Source organism: Thunnus albacares, chromosome 11, assembly GCF_914725855.1.
Source record: "Thunnus albacares chromosome 11, fThuAlb1.1, whole genome shotgun sequence".
In the NCBI taxonomy this organism is placed as follows: domain Eukaryota; kingdom Metazoa; phylum Chordata; class Actinopteri; order Scombriformes; family Scombridae; genus Thunnus; species Thunnus albacares.
Window position 1 is genome coordinate 7296050 of NC_058116.1, and position 24388 is coordinate 7320437.

Below are 24388 nucleotides of genomic sequence, written 5' to 3' on the forward strand. Positions count from 1 at the left end.
ACATGTCACAAGATGAATCTGACGGGCTGTGAGATGTAAAGAAAGTAGAATAGAATAGAATAGTGCCACCCTTATCCTTAGTAGTACAGCTCTGTATAAGTCAATATTTGTCAAAAATATAAGTAAATACAAGAGATGTTATCTCATTCTCCAGGCCACACTGAATCAAGAAATTCGCTAATGAACCTGGACATGAACCTGCTGAGATGAAATACAGCTTCTTTGCATTTGGTGGCTTCCTAAAAGGTGTGTGTCTGATGTGTTTTCTTGGCATCTTGCTGTGCTTTAAGTACCCAGGTGACAGATTAAGCAGCTCTGTATGACAGAATGAGGCAATCAGTATGGAGCATTATTCTGAGGATTTACTATGAATAGCTCTCCTCATTAATATGGGAAATCGACTTTGTTGTAAACACTTTTTTACAGACACAGAATAACAGCACTTCTGTCTGTCAGAGTACAGAAAGAAACTTGTATCCCATTCAAACCAGGCATTAAAATGTGATCTGCATCTGGATATGTTATCTGATAAGGGAAACACATGTAAATGAAAGGTGTAAATGCACTCAGAACGCATTGTGATCGGACTTTGTTTAGATCGTCCAGACCACATGTCGAGGCTCGCGTTGTGGTCAGATTTCAGCCAGATGTAAATGCAATCTGTACAGTGTGACTAACTTCATAAGAAAAACATCAGCCCAGTAAGTTGAAAAGTCACCTGACTCCGCCTCTTCCAGCTATCTAAAGCAAGTCCTGTTAAAGCTACAACTAATAGCAGTAGCTAAAAGTCTTCCCTCACAAAAAAGTGATTTAGAAATAAATGAAGTCCACTCGTGGCAGCAGTTTTCTTGACTTTGGACACTTCATGTTTGTTGACAAGTCCGCCAGCTTCGCCTAGCTAATTTGGATATTAAGACCCAATCACAATGCAGGCACAGCTGAGGCACCAAAATGCATTTTAATCCCAGGTGTAAATGCAAAGACCCATAGATCAATATATAGATGTCATTAACCAGATAATCTCTCTTATGTGCGTTTTTTTTTAATGCTGTAGAACTTTGAGATTCACTGCAAATGAAAAGTGCAGTTCCAATTAAATGCATTGTTATTATTATTATTATTGTTGTTGTTGTTGTTGTTGTTGTTGTTGTTGTTAATGTATTCAGGTACAGATCACATTTTAATACCAGGTGTAAATAGGGCCTTTACACAAGATTTTCACATTTTCACATTTTTGTGCACCAAATATAGAATTTCTGTCAATTATCCAACAAGTAACTTTTTGTCAACCGTTATGTTTTAGTAACAACAGCTTTAATAAGACGGTGACTCACCTCAACCTCTATGCATTCATTAAGTTTCTTGCAGGTGGCAGATATGGTCTCAGTGGTGCCAAACTCAAAGTACCAGAGCTTGTTCTTCATTCTGGGTAGAGAAACAGAGGACAGACATGTTTTTGACTAACACGTTATAAAATATTCCCAGTTCTGACTTAACTAACATATGAGCACTATGGCATAAGCCTACAGCATGATTTGTTTTGGGTGCGATGGACACATATTGAAGCTGTCCGGTGCCTTGAGTCATCTCACATTTTGTATCTGACAACCGAGGACAGCTATCGGCCATGTGACCTCAGCGGTCAAAGCTCCATCGATGCACCTCAAAGCCTTAAAGTGGAGACACTGGTATGGGCGCATTTGCTTGCTAAATACTAAAGCACAGTAAGTTAACCCCACCATTCTGTCAGACAGGCATTCGGCTGTTGTCTGCTCTTTCATCAAAGCAATGCACACATTTTCACCTCAGTGCCCTTATGCCAAGAGTTGAAACATCAACAGTGACTCTGGTGGGGACAAGGGGTGAAACATTGCTGGTGGAGACTATAAGATCAGGGTAAATATTATTGTGATTCACAACATTAAAAGCAACCCACAGGTCTGTTTGAGCAACGGTTCATTTCTGCCCTACAGGCAGATTTGTCGGAGGTGACCTGATGGATGCAGTTTTGTTTTTGTCCTGTTGTGATTTGTTGCAGTTTTAGGACTGAACAATAAATTAATAACACTGCAGTTACAGTTAAGGTGAAATCTCTGCTCTCTGTAAATATCACCTGCAAACCTCCTAAATACTGATGAAACACTGACGGTGTGTGTATTCAGAGTTCTCAATAGTTAGGAAACCAGCTGGTTAACAACTAAAGACAGCTGGAGGTAACTGTGGAAAGTCTGTCACGAAAGGGTGAAGAAACATTCAAAGTCAGCAGTCCTACACTCTAACCTGTTATCTAAAGATTTATTTTAACTTTTCTGTGGGTGAGCAAAGACAAACTGTTGATGCTAATATCAGTATACTGACATGCACACAATGAATGCTACTATACTGATGTTTAGTAGGTATAATGTTTACCATGTTCACCATCTTATTTTAGTGTGTTAGCATGTGAACAATTGCTAACAAGCACTTAAAAAGTACAGCTAAGGCTGATGGGAATATTTGTTCATGATCCAAAGTATTGGGCAAATTGAAATTTTGACCTGATGATAGTGCTAGAGGAAATGTTAAAGTGATTACAATTCATCCTGAGGGTGATATGAATGTACTAAATATCATTGCACCCATCCAATAGTTGTTGATATATTTTAGTCTGAACTTAGCTACAGGTCTGAAAAGTGAAGTCAATGTGGAAGTGACTTAAACCTGCATTCTCTCTAATGGCCATCAGTGGGCGACTCCACTGGCTCCAAAAAGAGGTCCAATTGTATGGAAGTCTCCGGCCATCACCATCTCGGCAGTGCCCAATTCTGCCTCACTCCCAGCTAATCCAAAATGGGCAAAGAGGTGGAGCTGAGATAGGCTGAATGAAGCCTGGTTGCTGAAACAAGCCACCTAGAGGCTAGCGACCTGTCACTGAGAGCAGCCATGTCCTTAATTATGCATAACTGTACAGCAAAATTTAAACAAGGGAGTTATAAAAAAATTCACCCCCGTACAGTGGTCATGAAAGGGGAAATTAACTATCTAGACCTAAACCGTTTTTTGTACCAGGCTGTAAACACATTTATTTCTGCTGTAAAGTTGGGCATTTTAACATAGGGGTCTATCAGGATTGACTCGCTTTTGGAGCCAGCCTCAAGTGGCCATTCAAGGAACTGCTGTTTTTGGCACCTCCGTATTGGCTTCATTTTTCAGCACTGGAGGTTGCAGCTTGGTTTATGGTCTCAATTGCTAGTTTCAAGTCCTCTTCAATACATCATGATGTTCATTTTGTAAATTATGGCCCCATTTAGAGTAAAATAGATGATAAAGCAGGATATGGGGCTTAGCTACGTTGTGATTGACAAGTTGCTACCACAGCGACAACGTTAAGTACATTTATTTTAATGGTTTTAAGCCTGTTTTTCACTAGCAAAAATTAGCATTAGCATTATCACAGTTAACCATAGACTGTAAATGCACCATGCTAACCAAGCTAGCAGCTAGCAGCTAGCGTTAAGGTCAGCTCCACCCTCTTATCCAAATACTGTACGGTCACTTCTGGCTCCAAAAAACCTAGATGGCAACAGTCAAAATGCAAATTTGAGCTTCTAAATCAGGAGTCCACAAATCAATGGGTGATGTCATGTTGGCTATGTCTATTTTTTTTGTACAGTCTATGGTCTGAACCAAAGTTGAGGACTGACCAACCAAATTTACCAACACTTAGGCCACACCACTAGCTATAAACTGACGCTAGCTAAAAACCACCATCTCTGAACAGACAAAAAAACCAAAACAGAACTGAAAAACCAGCACAACTGATGTCTCACCCTGCACTACTGTGGAAATGACACATATTTCATGATATAACAGCATATTCATTTGCATGAGGACGTGCTGCTGATACTGATAACAAGACTATTGACACAACAGCTCAGTATCATGTGGGTATATCAGGTCCAAGGTTATGTGCCATCTTGGCATTGAGAAAGAGAACATTTAAACAGAACTTGACTTAAAGGAACCGTCACACTGTTTCAAGGATTTCATTTATTTACACTCATCCTCAATAAAATGAGTCTGGAGACAGAACAATTTCAACGTTAACTCTTACTACAGACTTGAAACAAAGCATTAAAGTCACTCATTACTGTTTATTTTACTTTAAGCTCAAATATCTTAAGCCGCTGTGCTTGTTCACTTGTTTTTCTCCCTTCTAATTGTCTTTCTGTCCCTTGTTCTCTCTCTTTCACCTTAATACCTCCCCAGAAACCTCTGCCTCTGTCAAATCAGGGGATTATGAGCATATTTGAGATCACAATTAGGAACAGTTGCGATTCTCAATGAGGCAAGCTGCCTAACCTCATTAAGCTGCTTCCACTTGAGACAGCCTGTAAAAAATGCAATTAACTCACGTTTTTTCCCTCTCTTATGGACAGAGGGTGCAACAGGGAAACAGACTACTTCCATAAGCCTTTCATCCATTATTCCCATGTTTCTACACTAAAACTGATGAAATGCCAAAACAAAAAAGGTTCTTAAATCGTCTAATGTGATAGAAAGACATTTTTGTGCTGAGCCCTGAGGCTTGGACCGGTAAGGAGAAGGCATTAGTTTCACTGGAACACCAGCTCAGTGTTCAACAGTGTGTTTGGAAGAAGTAACAACTACTAATTCACCAAGCCAAAGTACTTATTAATGCTATTCAACTTTAAATGAATACTCCTTGTCTGTAAGATAAGTTATCTCTTTCAAACTGTTACCAGTTATCCATTTATAAACCATCAATTCTCTCACCCTCCTTCTTCTTCTTGTTTTTTTCCCCTTCCCCCTTTTTGGTGGGTCAGCCAGTTCACCAAAGCTGGGCAGCTTCCTCCCTGTCATGAAAGAGGGTCAGCTGACGCATGTTGTCTCATATAGATAGACCCCTAACACGGGTTTGACCTGCGTTATTGTGACCGTCTGAATGGGGAAATAGAGGTGAGCTATGACGTCTATTTATAACAAATCTGTTATGAATTCTCTAATTGTAGCACAGCAATACCGGGAGGAAATCAATCTACATTGAAAAAGAAAGGGCATCAGTATCAGCAATGATCCATACAAAGTACTAGGGCTGCAACTAACATTTATTTTCATTATCGTTTAATCTATCTATTTGATTAGTCATTTGGTCTATAAAATGTCATAAAATAGGGAAAAATGTTGATCACTGTTTCTCAAAACCCAAGATGCAACCTTAAATGTCTAGTTTTGTCACAACCAACACAACCAAAAGATATTCAGTTTACTATCATAGAAGAAATAAGAAAAAAATATTTGGATTAATAGAGCTTCAAAGTAACAGCTGCATCAAAGACTTTACTGTACATAGTGTGTAGTCACCTGAATTTTCCAAAAAACATGATTTATTGACAGTTGGTCATTTCTGAAAAGATGTGCCTACAGGAAATATCTTGTTAGTGGCTCAAAATAAGAGAAGGAAATGGAGGGGATTTCTTCGGTGTGTATCTTTTTTAATTTGATGAATTTACAGGACACTGTTACACCTCTTCTACTGAAAAAAAGCTTTTTTGTTTGCTGAAGTAGATACAGTAGGTCTTGCCAGGGAAAATCCCCATGTGTACAGGAACTGAAGCTTTTAATTTGCTAGGAGCAGTTCCAGCAGTTTGTTTGGAATAAATACACAACCTGGCTGTGAGTATGGATACTGATTAAACAGATAAAGAGCACCACCTGCAAAGAAAATCCTCCTGACTTCATCAACAGAACACCTAAGGGAAAAACAACACTGATTGCAGTGGTGTGAGACAGAGGTCAAGAAGATGCTGACATCTGATCTCTGCTAATCCAATCAGGTGATAAGTTTCAGTGACCTATTCTTTAGACTTGACAAAGCAGCTTATGGAGAGAGCTAATGATGACTAAATGTAAAAACAACAGGCATGAAAATAGCTTTTATTTCAGTGGTCTTGGTAGAAATGAGATGGATGGCAAAGACAGCATATTGTAAGATATGTACTTGGAGGGACATTTTACAGTTGAAAAACAAACAGTGGTGGACAAACTATGTAATGGCGACACTGTTTCTAAATTACCTCAAACATATCTTAGGCTTTCTGTTCTGCATTTTTTTGTTACTTGTCAGAAGACAAATATGTCAATAGCAATACATCTGTCTCAAGCTGATATAACAGCCTGGCCAATTTATTGGTTGGCTGCATCTGTACTATACTGTATGTTTATATGTAATGTACTACTCACTGTTGCTGATTACATTCAGGGAATAGATGTGTCTTAAGATAAACTGGCTCATGGTTGGCAAAGTGTGGATAAGCCAAAATGAGGAGAAAAAAATTCATGTCTAAAATGATTTCTAAAAGCATTTCCTCCTCTCTCAGCACCTCTAAATCTAATAAAACCCTTTTCAGACATGAAATACGTAACATTGCTGGATTCATCGAGCTGTTAAAGTGATGGCTTTTCATCATTCAGACATGACAAGATATATTTATTTAAACTCTTCTGCTCCATGATAGATCTCAACAGTTTAAAATTGGCTCTTTCACAGTGTTTCCTAGTTTATTAGACCAATTTTGTGCATAAGAAATGATGATTGAGATATTAAATTTATTATAGTGATGTTAGAAAGCAAACAAGACACACATGTCTCTCTCTGCACGTTTTACCTTGTGCTGCTGTGGCCTTTATGTTAATCTGATGGCATTCAGTTCAGACTTGTGCTGTGTTGAAAGTGATACCTAAATATTAGTAAAAAGTGACCAGGGTGCTTATTCAGACACCAGATTGACATGTTAAATTGCCATCAGATTAACGTAAAGGGGTGCATGTCAGAATGGTGCTTAACTATTCCTCTTTGAATATGGGATGACACACACACACACACACATATACAAACAGAAAGACACTGGTCTGACTTAGCCTACTTTCGGGGACACATTTCAAACCCAAGACCAGTTAATTGGGGATGGCTTGTCCAGTTGAGAACAAAAGCTGTGTCCCCAGTTGGGAAAAAGCTGATTTTTGGGTCAGTGGCAAATAGTGGTTATAGTTAGGGGTTAGGGTTAGGGTAAGTCTTCAGGACATTAATGTAAGTCTATGTAATGTCCCCAAATGTGACCTAAATAAACATGTGTGTTGTGCCCAGTGTGAGAAGTCATTAACACCTGGGCTTTGGACTATTGCAGGTCTGACTACTATGAACATTAGATGGCTGAAGTGTCAGAAGTCACACATCCCCTCTGTCCCAACAGGCCTGCAATGGCAGGGTGACACTGGAGGAGGGGTTGGGGGGGCATTGTGTGCAAGTAGACATGCAGGGGATGGTGTGTGGTGTGTGTGTATGAGAGAGACACACACGCACACAGACAATGTGGGATTGTGAGTGGCAGGGAGGACAATAAAGCACTGAGCTAAGTGCTCCATGCAGCTATGGGCCTCCCTCACCAGGTCAAAGGTGATCTATCATCTGCTCACCCGTAGAGAGAAAACTGCTCGTTCTCCTCACTGACTCCTTTCAATTCAAATTGCTGTAAAAAGGACGGATATTTATACTGCCAAAACATCAGTCAGACTACAACAGAACAGTTGCAGTTGTCCATCAGCTGTCTGTTGCTCTGTGGAAGTCCTGAAGAAGAAACTTCACAGAAGAACAATAAACTCCAGTGTTGGCTTACTGTAAATAGTGCAGATCAGACTGTTGGTATTATTTTGAGTGTGGGTGACTGTCAATATAGTGCATGTTTTGTGAACACTCTCGCTTGGAGCTACAGTTTGATTGGAGCCATAAGAGGCTCACATAGTGATGCGGTTGTCAGTCAGTAGAACAGAAATTGTTTCATACCATCAAAAAGCTACAGTAGTGAAGTCTCGAGGCGTCTCTTTGAAAAAAAAAAAAGAGAGAGCTTTATGTGTTTAACCTCTGATTTAATCTGGCGGACTGTGAATATATGTCTGCTGCTCTCCACATAAATGCTTTACATCTTTTTACTCCGGCCCTTGTCTAATGCATCAAAGAGAGGGCCTCCAGAGAACAGAGGTATCTTTCTTTTATCTTTTATCACCCTCTCTTCCTTCTGCCTGTGATGCTGGAAATAGATATGGGACTGGGGATGGTAACTTAGGCATTAATTATTGAATTTCAAAGAGTAAACAAGTCATCTCTCTTGTTCTCTCTCTTGCTCTACTAGCTCTTATTCTACAGTATGTAGACTAATTAACTGTGGAGGAAAGCAGCGATATATATGTTGTTGTCATCATGCAAACAACATGAAACACCAGCTAAGCATACCAAAGTCCCAAGTGAGTCACTGGCATTCAAAACAAGCTTTTATACTTTACTGAGTCGTCAGATAAAGTAAAAGTGGACAAGGTGAGGGTTCAGTTCATGGTTTCTTTTACTGTTTAGACAACTAGTGATTTTAAACCTTCAGAGCCACGCCTTCAGGGATTTATGCTTATGTGCGTATTTAAGCACAAACACACAGACAATGTACACTATACATAGAATGGCTTTTAAGCAAATGACTGGTGCAACTCTGCATGCATCAGTGACACCAGCCAATGCTTTGCATAAAGGTTAGTTTTAGGAAACACTTCATCACATCACATTCACAAATATGTCAATCTGTTTGTTAACACACACACCCCAGTCTCAGGCTACAGCGAAGACAACTGGCCGACTCATCAACTGTCATTCACCTCAGGGCTACAGTATCAGTCTACAGATGCCGTGTGAATACTGCTGGTGTTTGTTCTCAGCTGTGAATCTGAGTGAGTCGTCAGAAAGACATGTGGCCACAGCAAAAGGCTGCTGGAAATGACAGGAGGGAGACATCAAAGGCGGTGTTTTCCCTACAACTTTTCATATTTGTGGATGGTGTTGGTCATGGTGCTGAGGTTGCTTAATGTTTATATTTAAAGGCCAACGTAGTGTTAATTTTGTCAGCTATTTTTTTATTTAGTCTTAGTCCTATGTCAAATGTCCTTGTTAGTTTTTATCATATTTAGTCAACCTCATCAAGTTTCAGTTGAGTAAAAGTCTGGGCATTTTAGTCTTTTTTAGCCACATCCTGACTACTTAGTTGATCATGATTAGCAAATGTTAGCATGTTAGCATGCTAAACTAAGATGGTGAACATTATACACCAGCATATTAGCCTTGTCACTGTGAGCAACTGTACCAAGGTACACCCTCACAGAGCCGCTAGCATGGCTTTAGATTCTTAGTCTTGTTAGTTACTTCAACAGGAGTAAATTGTGCATTTGTTGGAGACTATTTTCAAAACCAGGTTAATAAACATTTGGTGCGCTACAGTAGCAAGTATTTCCAGCAGCAGGGTGATGTATGTGGGATCAACTTGAAACAAAACACTTTGGCTCATCGATGCATTGATCAACAATGCAGATCTATGACACAGAGGAATAAGCTGTATCAAGCTTTATCTATTCAGAAACACACAGAGGATTTACTGACAATAGGAAACATATAGAATATGGCCAGAAACATGGCACAGTTTAATGGGCACTCCACCCATTTACATATGAAGATCAGTTTAGTTATCACTAGGAGTACTATTCAGCCTGTAAAAAATGTAATGCCTTTTGTGGCTCTGGAGAGAGCTTTGTAAAGTTTAGGGAAAAAAATCTAATGATGTTATCATCAGGGATATCGCCGATTACATTTGAGACTTCAAACTTATCAGAAAGCCTGTATGTCACAGACAGATAAAGACAGATAAAGACAGATTCTATGGCCGCAAAGGTCTCTTATGCACGTATATATCTTACTGGTGTGACAAGACTGAATTCAGCTTTCTGAGCTTGCGCTGCTAACGGCAGTATGCATCATTGCTCAGATATTTCTTTTCATCTGACTCTGGATCACTGTTACTCTCTCTGCTGACCTCTCTCCCTCTCTAGTCAGACTGAGGCAGCTTCCAGCGTTATATAACAATTAATTAGATGGGTATGCACTTGTCGTCATGGGCTGCCATTTGAAGATACTGTACCTTCTCTGCTAGTAGAAGGATGTTAACATTAATTTACGTCATAACTGTCTCTAACTGAATTCATTCAGCTCTCCTGCATTGTAATAGTACTATTTCTAGATAATCAACCCTTCATTTGACTTACATTATTAATTAACTGAAAACATATATACCTAAACTGAAAAAAAAAAAAAAAAAAAAAAGCAATCAGTAAGTGAAGCCATGGCTGCATTATGTCCATGGAAACCATAGACCCGGCCCAGTTAGACTTTTGTTACATGCACTCTCATGTCATAGCTCAGTTAACACAGATGAGGCACTGCCAATATAATGATCCAACTGTGCAGGCAGGTTTTGTCCTATTATTGATTCCTGATTATTGCAGCTCAGGGTGATATTGGGTTTCCAGATTAAAGTGCGAGTTCAGTAGCTGGTTATGAGATTGCTTGTTAGCTAATGGTGTTAAGACACTGGAACAGGGAAGGTCATCAGTCTTTTTGACTGGTTAAACATCATGTGAAATGCTACTATCAACGTTAGTGTGGCTGTGCTTCGCTCCTTGTACCTGTATTCTAAATATCCCATTCCCTCACCTGCTGTTGAACTTCTCAGGGTGCTTTTCCCGCATCAGATGAAAGCGATGGGCGATGGAGGCATCCTGTAGGAGAGAAGAGAAGAGACAACATTACCTACAGGACTTATTTTTGCATTTGCATAGCTGCAGTGGTCTGTGTGACATACATTTTGTCATCTGCCCATGTCTGAAAGAGTCCTGGTTGGTGCATACAGTCCAATTTTGAAGTATATCCGCCCCTTTGCTATTGTAGTTTTCACCAGTATACCTACAGGTTAGCATATCATTGTACTCACCACCATCAATGTCAAGATCATAGACTTCAGTGCTCTACTAGACATACAACTTTACAACAAAGTCCAGTGAAGCCAAAGGAAGCCTCAGATGGCTTTTAAAAAGGCCCAATCTTAGCCCAGCTATAAAAAGCATATATTTGGAGGCATGACAAAGATAAACATTAGATGTTAGTTTCCTAATATTCCATTGTGACTGTCATTTGCTTTGAAGAACTATTTCTCTGTTCAAACTGCTGGCCGACTTTGACGTCTTATATACATACTAGAGATGAAACAATTAACTGATTGATTGATTAATCCAAAGTTATGATTTGCTGCTTTTCTTTGCCATCTATGATAGTAAACTTAATATGTTTGGGTTTTCGTACTCTTGGTAAGACAAAACAAGATATGTAAAGATGTCACCATGGGCTCTGGAAAATTCTAATTGTCATTTTTTGCAATTTTAAAACTGTATAGACAAAAAATTAATTGCTTTATCAAGAAAGTAATTAGGAGATCAATCAATAATGAAACAGATGTTAGTTTCAGCTCTAACATCAACACAGACAGCGATGTACAGGTAAACAATTTAAAGATAATGGTACATTGACCAAAACTACCACAATAAGACCCAAAATGTGAATTTTCCATTAGATCTAATGTTGCTTTCTAATCGACAACAGTGTCTCCCAGTGAAGTCAAGTTGTCTCTGTAACATCCCCACTCAGACAAACTCCTCATCATGTACTGCAGTAATTTAGACTAAAGCTGGGTGACATCGTAAAATACTAAGTAAAATACAGCTCTAACTTATGACACAACGCAGCACTGAATGAAAGCTCACACATTGATCTGAGCAGGGCTCTGACGGGACCCTACCCCCCTCTCCCCATGTGCTTAACCCCTGACCTCTGGGGCAGAGGTGAATGTAACCCTGATCAGTCACAAGAGCAGCCTCAGTATGACCTTCCTTATGGACATACGTAAACCCCAGCTGGGGATCATGCTGTCACAACAGCATCATCAGTGTTTGACATCTTAAAGCATGGAGAAATGTTATATAATGTTCCTCTACTCAACCTTTTTCATTAATCTCAAGCTATCAAGCTATTTCAAAAGCCTGGTAGTCACAAGAGCCTCTAATAGTGCTTTATGTTTAATTAATAAGAAGAATATAGATTTAAAGCTCCTTTCAGACATGCACCTTGTTACGTAACTGTGTGGACAATGTCCATAATACTTCCATTGTGGTTCAAGTCTCAATTGAATGCTGTCATATTAACATAAAGACTACAGCAGCACATGAATATCATGAATATTGTACAAAACGTGTGTATACTGTGGCCATACAGTATACAGTAGTGTTCTGGACACTTGAGCTTTTAGTGGATGTGATCAATTGAACAGAGCAGCCTCAATTTGACTGCAGCTTGAGCTTGACCAGAGCTGCTTCTGCTCCACTCAGGCCTGAGGATGTGATTTCTCTCTCACAGATAAACAGCCACTGTACATATAAAAGAAATTCAAGATGTATGGCACCAGAGATTACATCTAATATATGTCATAGGAAGTGGTATGGCTAACATAGATGTTCCTATATGGGACTCATGTGAAAGAAATGGCATACAGCACCAGAGCATGGTGGATGGAAAGTGTCACTCTGCTGGTGGAGTCAGTAATGATGTTAACGCATAAAACGCAGAATTAAGGACTCCTTCCTATACTCTGTCATTGTATAATAACATCATCTGGTTCCGCTTAAAGTGCTTAACAGAGACAAGACACATGATTGCTAACATGGGTGGTTAACATGGTTGATGCATAAAAGCAATAAGGACATAAAGACATTGTCAAGTCAGTAAGAGATGATTATGAAACAGGCTGTAAAACTGCGCAGAAGGAAGCACGCATCTACTCATGGTTGGCGGGTGTAGTTTAGAAGAAAGAAAATAGTTCCAACATGAAACTGCTCACAACAAGGTCTGCAGATTATCTTGAGTAATGGGGTCATGATTTCTGGAAAGAGACATTGCTATTGAGCTTTTCAAGTACATTTTTTTTTGATGCTTTGAGCACCACAAGCCAAGTGCCATCCAGTTCTATTGTATTCGAGAGAAGGCAGACATCTCTACAGCCAATACCTCCAAAACTCGGCAACCGAAACAATCTAGATGGATAAATAGCACTACAGGTAAGAGGAAAAATGTATTTTTGATTTTGCGATGAACTGTCCCTTTAATCAAGTAACGTAATTTGATAGACACTCTCATATAACTTCAATCTGTCTTTTGAATGTGCTGTTTAAAAAAAATTTTAAAAAATTAAATAAGCTGGTACAATAAGCAGAGGGGGACATGGTCACTATGCATCTGTAATTTTGGAGAAATTGGAAGCTTTATAATTTCATGAGATAAATAAGTGAAGGGCTAATGATCAAGCTGTTCTGTGTGCAGTGACTACTCTGAGATATTGGGCTTAGCTTCACAAATCAGTAAAAAGGCTTCATTTCACACACAATTATCAGTGGTAAAGCTGGATATACAAATATTCTTCTACAAATGCTCAAACTATTATACACAATACATATCTTTTGTACATTTTATAATGAAAGTAAGACAAATTTAGAGTGTGAAAGCACCAAGCTTAAAATCTAAATATCAATAAACATACATTACATGTATGTTTGAATGTAACATCTGTAAACTCCACACAGTATGATAGTGAAATATTTCCCACCCAGCTCATCATAAAAGTTTCCACTTACTGTGGGCAGAGGCGAGTATAACCTATGTGCTAATTCATTTCCTGGTGAATCTACAGTGTTCCAGTTAAACCATTTATCTTTAGCATCCTCTTTTGTCACTGGCACTAATAATAGAGGTGTATATTTCCACAGAAGTCTTGCATCTTCCATCTTGGACAGGCAAACTTATCTGTGATGACAGCCTGGCACCCTGCCTGCCTGTGCAGGTGTTTCAGTGCTCTGCAACAAGGAGAACGGAAGGTTGTGACAAGACAGGTGGACAGGTGCTATCATACGCACCCCCACTTGTCACCGTCAGAACCATACACTGGTGCTACCGGCCTGCTGCACTGCACCTCCTCAACCAGACGCTACGCCGATGTGCTGAGATCTCACAGCATCAGCGAATATCAGATCTTAAAATAGAGCTGCATCTGCTGCTTTAACTGGCCGGGAATTTGATACTGAAACCTGGTGTGCGAGGAGACATCACAGGCGATCTCCTCTGCAATGAACCCAAGACACACGAAGCTAACTTTGCCCACAGAGCTCAAACTAAAAAGCTTACTATTCTGATTCTCATGGCAAGGTTATTTATCACAACAACAAGGGTAGATAAAAGAGGAAAACATTGGACAAATCAGTGAGGGGAAGTTGTTAATAATCTGCCTGAGGAGCCTTTGTCCCATGTGGACAGAAGAGGGAGTTATGTTTTTACTGATTCTGATACATTGTGGGCAGAGAGTCCAGCACAGCATGTGGACCACGGCCAGACAATGACACAAAGCGACCGCAAAGCTTTCCAAAACATGACGGGCTGTTTCATGTCACCAAATCTGCTCTCAGTCCCCTGCTGCAGGCAATCGCTGACCAGTCCTACTTTTATTCATTCTGCCCTACTGAAAAATCTGGCATTAACAATATGTGACATTTGCTATCGCCTATAGTTGCCTGTGTGATGAAGGTTGTTTTGATCTTGCCGTTTGAAGTTTTGCACATGGTGTGTGGGGGCAAGAGGAGGTGCTAGATGCTGGATGGGTGATGTGAAAAAGGAGGAAGGGAAAAGAGAGAGACAAACAACAAAAAACAACAACAAAAACACTGGCTGGAAAATGTCACCTCAGTGGGACCCACAGCACCCAGCGGATAAATAGGTTGTCAGTTCACCCCTATTGTGTTTCACTGGCCTCTGGTTAGAGGCTTAGTTAGCTTAATGTCAAAAAGAAATGTCATATAGTGAGCCTCAAATCTCTCATCTCCTATGATACTGGGGCAATCAGGTTAGCATGCATGATACAGAGTGAGCTGAGATTACTGATTTAACAAAGAGAAATAGCTCTTGATTATCTAATATTACGAAAAACATAGATCTTTTAATACTGCTTATATTATGGAAGCCCATTTCTGCTAAAAAAAAAAAAATACATGAAATGTTAGGCAAAATAAAAATAAGTAATGGTAAGTTGAAGTATGAGCAAACTTTTGACTTACTATCTCATAATTTAGCATCTCATTATTTTTGACATATCTCATCATTTAGAAATAAGTACATTTTCATAAATAAGCATAGTTTTTACATGGCAGAAATGGGCGTCCATATAATATCAACAGTGCTTTGTTTTAAGTGAAAAGTAAGATATTTTTGAAACTCTATTATTTCTTTTTCTTTTGATTAAATTAACAATATTATTACTTCTTTTTTCAGTGTTATGTGTCTGTGTCAAAACTGTAGTACCTATAAACTGTAAATTTTCAAATTGTGTGCGGTGCCTTTATTTAAGTGTCAGAAAGAACCAGGCCTTTATCTGGGACAGGCGTGCACTAAAGACAGGCCTTTATTTCTAATTTAATGCAAACTCAAAATTTCCTACTGTTATCTTGATAAATTCAGTATAATGTCCATTTCCACAGCACTAATTCCATCAGTACAAGAGACACGTCATACTCACTACTCTGCTGCTCTCGGTTTCTTTTCTTTAACAGACATACTGTTTCACCAATTGATTGATACATTTTTTTTACTTTTTTGCTTTTCCCAACCAATGTTAAGTTGTGAATGTAACTCAAAACTTCCATCTGATTTTTCACATATAAAGTCTTCCAGCCTGCCTGTTATTGGTTGGCTTTTAATGTGAAAAATCTATAGGAAGTGTCTGATTTCACTGATGGCACATTAACGTTAATTGAGAATGGAAATGTAGAATTAATAGGTGGATGACGCAGGTAACTCTGTTAAAAATAGGAACTGAGAGCGGCAGAGTGTTGAAAATGACACTGACTGAAGGAATTAATGCTGTGGTGATGGACATTATACTAAATTTACCATGTGAGCCATCATCCAGAGAGGGTTGAGTCGAAGGCAACTGGACTTCTTGGTTGTAGATACTTCAAGACGTTCTGCCTCTCATCCGAGGGGCTTCTTCACTTCTAACTGACTGGCGGGGAGTCCCAGGTATTTAACCTCTGTGGGGTCTTTATAAAGGTCATTGATACCACTTGGTTCGTTAGTGCTCCTTGCTGTTATAACAACACTCGTTAAGAATTATTGGAGTCACCTAAGGCCAAGTGTAAATGGCAGTCGTTGGAGTTGCCCTGGCTGTTATAACGACAGTCATTAAGAGACGTTGGAGTCACCTGAGGCGACAGTCGTTGGAGTTGTCACACGAGGCCAAATGTGAATGATTAAGTCTACTGGGATGGGATGAAAGGACAGCACTGTAAGTGGTTGTAAGCTCGCATTGCACGAGAGCTGTCCAAGTGGGCTACAGGTAATTCCACTCCCCTTTGATGTGTTTTTTAATTTGTTTTTGCTGGCCACACCCCACTTAATATTTGAAACTCTGCCATTATTTGATTACTGGCTTTTATATGAGAATTTATGATATGAGAATAAAACAATAAGAAATTTGGCTTTTGAAATATGTGCTGTATGTCTGTGAGCTCAGTTATGCAACACATAACTGAAGGAGATGAAGGATCCTAGAGTATCTTAAAGGTACCCTGTGGACTTTTTGATGAATAGTAGTGCTATGGAGCAGCGGTTTTAAGAGCAGGTCGCTGTTTTGTTTGTATCTTTTGGAAAGTGTTCAGGCATGTGAGCATCATAATACACATTCCTGCCAATGGTTTTACGGTATTTAACTGATCAAAAGTTGGTGGCCATAATGTGCCAAGAAACATAGCAATCTGCCATCAGTGGCAGGGAAGAAGACTGCCAGCTAGTCAACGATGCAGGTTTTAAAAAACTGCTTTTTCAAATGTTTTATCAGGAAAGAAATGAAGAAAAAAATGTGTTCTGGTTGGAAACAGTGACTTTAAATAACTTTGTTTACAAGATAAGCTGTCTAGGTATATGTACTGTATGTGTGTGAATGTATTTGTATGTCCACGTGTTTGACCATTTGTGTCTTTGAGTGCCTTTCCTCCTGTCTTTAAGACCAGCCAGGTGTCACTCAGCACGGCCATTCATTACCATGGTAACCTGGCCTGAACCTGGCAGCCGCTGATTTCCTGTCACTGATACTTCCCCTGACCTTCAGTCTGTGCCAGCGATACTCCCTCTCTCCTTCTCTCCCTCTCTCTCTCTCTCTCTCTCTCACACACACACACACATACACACATACACAAAATTTTATAGGCTCACCTTCTTTTCCTTGTTGCCTTGGCTGTTTTCTGAATAAACAATAACACACTCTTGCTCAGGACAGCATTAAATTTATCGAGCCTTTGTCTCAGTACCCTCTCATAACAGGTTACATGTTGAAAGCAGTGGTGTCAGAGAGTAACTTTAAAGTCTTCTTACTTTAACCTCCTTTAACCTCCTCTCAATTTACGAGATATTCTGGTGGCACAAAGGCAAACACTCACCAACCGTTGCTGAGGGGAGCTGATCTCAGTTCATCTCCCCTCAGCAGAGCCTCTGCTTTGTCTGAGTGCTCAAACAAACACAACTGGCACTGTCTGCAGAGGGGAATCAGCTGGGTGATCATATCCTCAGCCTGAATTTATCGAGTGTCTCACAGGGAGTTCAGACATGCATCTAGAAAGAAGCAGGCTGTTTTCAGCAAATTACTGAATCTGTAGCTTTCTGGTGTATTGAGGTTTGAGCACATATTTTACAGAATCATTTTTTATTTGGGCTGTTGGTTTCTGACAGAGCTGTGTATTTATTTCCCTTGCCAATTTTATTCAAGCACTATTGTTTTGTCAGACTTGTTTCTCCCGAAAGATAATCACAATTTAAACGTAGTGAACTTAATCCAGACTCTAAAATGACTGACATCCTGCTGTGTCCTGTCTCTTTGTATCTGCATGTCTGAATAAAGATACAGGCCCAAAATTCGCTAGACACACATTTTTGGTGTTACTTTTAGAAAGAAACTACTGTCATAAATGAACTGTGGATGAGAAGTCCTTTAAATGCTCAGAAAAATGGAAATTCTATGATAACTGGACAAACAAGATATATATATATATATATATATATATATATATATATATATATATATATATATATATATCGAGAAATAATAAGCAATCGTCCCGTTCTGAATAGACACATTTTGAACAGGAACTGCACTAGTGTCTACAAGTAGTGAAGATCCATTCCATAAAATATAGGAACCCTTTTTTACATTCTTTCATAACTGCTTTCTTTAGACTGAAACTGAAAGTATACTCTGACACTACACACCCTCAGCACCTCTGCTGACTCCTACAATACTAACCTAGTTGTTAGTGCTTCATCTCACCTCATTTATTTAGTGCAAACCAGACTTTATGAATTTATTGTGCCTACCTACTGTGCCTTACAATCGCTACTGTAATTTCTTAAAACTTGTTTTATCTTTATTATTATTATGTTTTTTTCTACTTACTTTATCTATGGACTTCAATCTATGACCTCTTTTCTTTGGGCGGGGTTTTATTTAGTATTTTTTTCTTTTATTGTGTTCTTATGACTCTATGCTATGCTGTCATGCTATTTTTTACATATGCTCACTTGTTAAAAAACTGAAAAATGTCAATGAAAAGATGTTTGAAAAGACAGGAAGAGGCACAGGATAGTCAGCACTAGTCAGGCTAATGGCAAAGTAAGGGATTGTGGTGCACATTAGGAATTGGCAATGAACACCGGGAATCAGCTTGCAGGATACACAGACACACAGTCATGTGCATTCAAGTGCATGTACATACACATTTACATCTGTGTACCCAACTACAGAAACCCACACACAGAGAAATGCTCTGCAGAGGGATCAAGGTCCTCACTGCAACATGAGGTGGCATCTTTAATGGCTGCTGACATGGTGTGATTTCCTTCTCTCAAATTCCTCTCACAAGATTCCTTCCAGGCTGCAGGTCAAGTGAAGACACTTTAAGGAACCGACACCGACATGCATTTGTACACTGATCGTTAAATCTGCTGCCATTATTTGTGAATGAAAGGCTTTTCTTTATTCGATACTCAAATGCTTTTAAAGTATTTTACATGACTTTAATATTTGTTAGTGAATCAACTTGAATATTAACATACATCTAAAACAAGGGAAGAAATATCTGTGACGTAACTAATGGACTTATAAAATGCGACAGTATGGTATTATATGGAGCCACGTGAAGCTGAAACATGAGGCAGAGTCTTTGCACATATTTTCATCACTATCCTCTCTGCTTAGTTCAGTACTGCCAGTCCTCACGTTTAGCTCACTCCTCACTGCCCCTTTAGACATCCACTTGCTCCTGCCAGCAGCACAATGGTTGGACTAAATCCTCAATTTCTATAAAGAAGTTAAAAACAACTTCTCAAGGTATGTTTTTTTTTTTTTTTACATTTTCCAAATTTAAACATTTTTGCACTTACAAAGTGAAAGCAGACAAACTTATTTTCATCCCTGGGGATCTATAAAATGTTATTTAATCTAAAATTCAGGCACAGTTTGAAACAGAAATCACATAATATACCTTCTTATCTGCAGTTCTGAGTGCCTTGGCTCAGCCAACCGCATGCTCCACACCATGTCATCCACAATTAAGTCGGTGAGATAAAGGACAGATGACTGTGGAAGCTTTCAGATTCAGCCTTGCCAGCCTCCCATCTCCATAGCAACCAAACCTAGAGTAGCAAGGTCTGTGATGGGATGGCAGGAAACGCAAACCCTGTATGGTTAGTAAACCAGATTTGAGGGTTACTAATGGCTACATCATTGGTGTGAGTCAGAGATTGGTTTGCTCAGGTTTTGTATGCACCCAGATACTCAGCCATCTGTCACTATGGCTCCTGGAGGCACAGCGATCTGTCGACTGGTGTAATGGCCATGCCACGTTGGAGTGTTGTCAGAACCTGAGAGTCAATCACAGTTTTACACAGACGGCTTGTACATTGTTATTCTGTATTTTTTTTTTTACTGTCAACAAATCTCATGAGAGGATCAAAACTCTTTCTTTACTCTGTCTGTGGCATTCAGTCCCAAGCCCATTGATTCCTACTGAAGATGTACATCTTTAAAGATCCCCTCCAGACATGTTTTAAGACACATAAGAATACTCTGCTTTGAATAACAATTTGTGTCTAAAATTTTTTTTTCCACAAAAAAAGTTAAATTACCTGATTACATCTACTTCTTCTACTATATCTACTGCAAGTTTCCACATCCCGCTTGCATACTGGTCCTGGATTGTCTCTAAACTAGTTGTGATGTCACGCGTAAACTCAGATTTTCGGTGAGCACAGAGAAACTTTCCCCCTTCAGTGGATGAATATGCACCTACGTATATCATTCTGCACAGTGAAGGTCAAACCTCCAGCTGAAGTCACAATAAGCAAAACACCTTTTTTGAGTGGAGGGGGACTTTAAAAATTTATCATTTAATTTTAAAAAAGACTGTAGTTCTAACAAACTTTACTGAAACATCAGTCAATAATGAATTTGTTGGGGACTCTTTTCAGCACACACTAATACATATTTGGTGCAATTCAAGTATTTACTGTGGCAGGGCAGTGTATGTGGGAACAACACAAAGTAATCTACAGTTCCCATGTTCATCGAAACAAAGGAACAGAGCAACGGTGTAGCTCACTAGTGTATCTTTAATAGTTTTTGGACAACAATGAAGGTCTATGGCACAGAAGAATATGTTATATTAGGCTTTGGCTATATATACAGTACTTGTCAGCAAAAATAAACATACTCATTATGGCCTTTTGATGTTGTAGCTGGTCCAGGTAGCCCCAAGCCACTAACTTACAGTATGTACAGGCAGGTTTATTAAAGCAATAATCTTCTGCTATATTTTACGCATGAAATCTTTAAGTAAATGCAGACCTCACATAAATGAAATGGAGTCAAATGTATAATATTAGTAGTGGGGATGCAAATAATCGCAAGAAAGCACCATCACCTCAAATCAGACCATAGACTCGTAAATAAACTTGGTTACTTTCAACTTGTGGAGACTATTGTATGTGAGTATACAATGATGATGCAGAAACAGTTGAATGATGGCAGTAATTCTATCCCAGAGTGAGAAATAAAAGAGATAAAATGTAGTAATATGCATAATTGTACTAAGAAAACCTGTCAAATACAATTGTTTCCATCAATCTGACGCACTAGCAGTGACACCCAGGCCACAAAGAAGACAATGCTCCCTCCTTTGCCCCCAGTGTTCGAGAAGAAAGAATCATTGTTTGGAGAAGGTCAAAGTTGATTCAGTTACTGCTGCATCTTTGATTAAAAAACTGTATAGCCAGGGCAAGATACAACCAGAATGGCCTTACAGCAAGCAAAGACATAGGTTAGTGTTAATGCGTATGTGTAATGCATTTACACCGACACACATGCACATATCAGCAGGAGTGCAGTTGTGTAACGTCACAGTGGTGCATCCTCTTCCTGCCAAAACTTGCCCTCTAATTTCTACCTATGCACATATGTCCTCTTCACACTTATTTCACTGTTGTTTATTTATAGTCATGTGTATTGTATATCTGATGAGGTAGAAGTGTAAGTGTTATTTTTATTCATCAAATTAATAGTGCTGTCATGGAAGGATGTCATGTCAAGGAAAAAAAAACACAGCAGATGGCTCCTACATTAGCGGTTATGGTGATGACTCAGCTTAAAGTTTGGCAATACACCAAGATTACCAGTCTGGTTTCCATTGCTATACTGAAAAGTATAGCTTCTAATTACATGTTAGATATGATGGTGTTTATTTGCTGTGCTGGTACACGAGTGAAGGCTCATTCTTACTGACCAGTACTGAATGAGAAGAAATTAGGGTGTAAGCTATTTATGGGACTATTTATGGGCTTCAGATTCATTCCAGTGTGTCCAAACCACAAAACAGAAGTGGTGAAGTCCTGTAACTTTGTGAATCCCTCAACAACACATTTCACTATTGACATGATCTGCAGCGGGAACACATCCACTGTTTGACTACACTGAAGGTAAATCAGCAGACCAGCATCACAGAGGCTTCATGAAGGCCTTGTTTGTCACCTCCATATAAACGTCCCTGAGCCTTTATGCTAGTACCTCCATCAGGACACAGCAAGATAAAAAGGTTGCTAAGCAACTGGAACCTGGCAGCATGTTTTCTTTCCACTAATTAAAAGAAGAAACCTGGCCAAGAGGGAGCAGAAATTCACCAATGAATCTACTAATTGCTTATGTCCACACAGACCAGATAATCTTTGTCACCATGTTGTTATTGTAACAAATACTTCATGTCTCAATCAGACAATTTGGGGACAGGATGTATATGTCATCTGTGGCCTACGGATACCTATTGACTGGAATTCATATTTCCAAAAAAACAATATATCTGATACCATATTATGCATTATAGATAATATAATTTATTTATTTATGAAATTAGTTATGGTTTTACATATACAGTGATAATACTGGTTTAAATTTACAATCAAAGTATTACGGGGTTTGCTTAGCTTAATATAATTCAATTTCTGACAAGACAAACTTTCTAAATATGTCTTTACCAACGTTTTTATTAAATTGTGTTTTATATTCTAGGAGAAAAATGTACAGGAAAGACCAGACAAGTTTTCAATCTTTTGAGCTCTTTGAGATCTTCTGTGTCAACTAGCCATGAAACACAGTCATGCTTAGAGTTGGTCATCACTGAATAACATGGAAACTGATGTTTTTGTGTCTTCTACATTTTAGCTTCCCAGCAGTGCATTGTTCCAGATGATTTGTGCAATGTCAAATTAGGGCTTGTTTCACTCTTATTGCCAGTACCAGGAGATCATAAAAATAGATATTAATATAACTACTAATATCTACTGATAACTGTTGGTAAATAACATAAATAATTATATAGTCTTATACACTATATAATACTATATAATAAGTCTTATGCTTTTCAAGTTCTCTAAGGAACAAGTTGTACACAAATATGGATAAATATTCAGTTTGGATTTTTTTTCCTTTCAAACTCCGAATTCATGGAATCAGTCATATATAATGTTATACTCTGTAAATGTCTTCTTACCACTCCAATGGAGAAGTAGTTGTTGACAATGCTGTAGGGGACAGGGTCTCCCTTCTCCTCCTTGTCGTCAGGGACGATGTCTATGTTCCAGCGGTCCAGCACCACCTCTGTGCTGTGCTCGATATCTCGAAGGAACTTCAGCAAGTTGCCGCCCTCGTAACCTGCCAAGGAAAGCCACAGAGAAAGGTGCAAGGGCTAAAAATACAAGCAAATGCATTAAAATGAACACCAGAAAGGATATAACCAAAGGTGATGGGGTGTCCACATACTTTTTACTTTGGGGGCCTGAGGATGTCTTTTTTTTGTGAAGAATCTAGTTCTACAGATTAAGAAAAGTACTTTATTCATCCCTCAGGGGGCAATTTGAGGCAAGTGAATTAGCACATAGAAGTGCCCCAACATATGATATCTTTAGTTGCACAGTTGAGAAGTGGTATTCTTGGTCATTGAGGTTGGTAGATTTGAAAATTTTTCAGGTTGAAACTTTGCGATCTGGCAGAAGTGGACACTGAGTGCCATTTTCTTTTGTACAGTTCAAATTATGATGATGTAAGTGATCTAATTTCAAAAACCTTTAAATATTCTGATGTAGAGATGATGAGAAAAAATTGAAATGGCTGTTTTGATGTGTTTAAGTTTGCTGCGTTTGAAAAGAAGCTATATAATTAGTATTTACTTTGATTTCTCCAGTACTATATAATATTCCTGACAGTGATTTATGAATTTTGCTGTTGAGAATGATGTCATGAAGATTTGATTGTAAAAGTTGTTTAAGTTGCTCCTCTATTTTTTTTTAGACTTTTCCTGTTGTTTGGAGATGTATATGCAGCACTCTGGTTATGGCTTATGTGAATTTATAGTGTCTTGTAAGCCCATGCAGGCAGGCTGGGCATAGTTGTATGCATGACACAATAATAAAAAGTTATAAAAGTAATTCATTCATTCATTCATATTATATCCTACAATTTGTATTGTAAAATAAAATAAAGTCAGGAAATTGGCTCAGGAATGAGGTAATGAAACGGGTTACGTTTTTTAAATCGAGGGCTCAAAATAGAAATTGAATACGTTTAATCAACCCTAGTGAGCATCTGTACTGTACATGTGAGATTTGAATCAATGGTCCTGACTACACCTTTGCTAAATAATTTTTATCTCACCCTAACCATATTAATACTCCTGTATTTCATTGGTGAAATGGTGCATTATATGGGTTCAAACATCAAATACAATGGCACTGATTAGGCTAGCCATTTCATTGAGACCAACCTCCCCATCACCTCTG

The 24388-nt window shown here is 38.8% G+C and overlaps 1 protein-coding gene across 1 annotated transcript in view; it reads right to left on the reverse strand.

The window, feature by feature from the left end:
* The window catches only part of LOC122992315 (diacylglycerol kinase beta), a 108563-nt gene that overhangs the window by 25403 nt on the left and 58772 nt on the right, over positions 1-24388 (reverse strand). Inside the window, exons 19-21 of the mRNA XM_044366078.1 lie at positions 23104-23264; positions 10583-10647; positions 1335-1425 (exon numbers count right to left, since the gene is read on the reverse strand). Of these exons, the coding sequence (XP_044222013.1) occupies positions 1335-1425; positions 10583-10647; positions 23104-23264 (317 nt within the window). The remainder of the gene's footprint in view (positions 1-1334; positions 1426-10582; positions 10648-23103; positions 23265-24388) is intronic.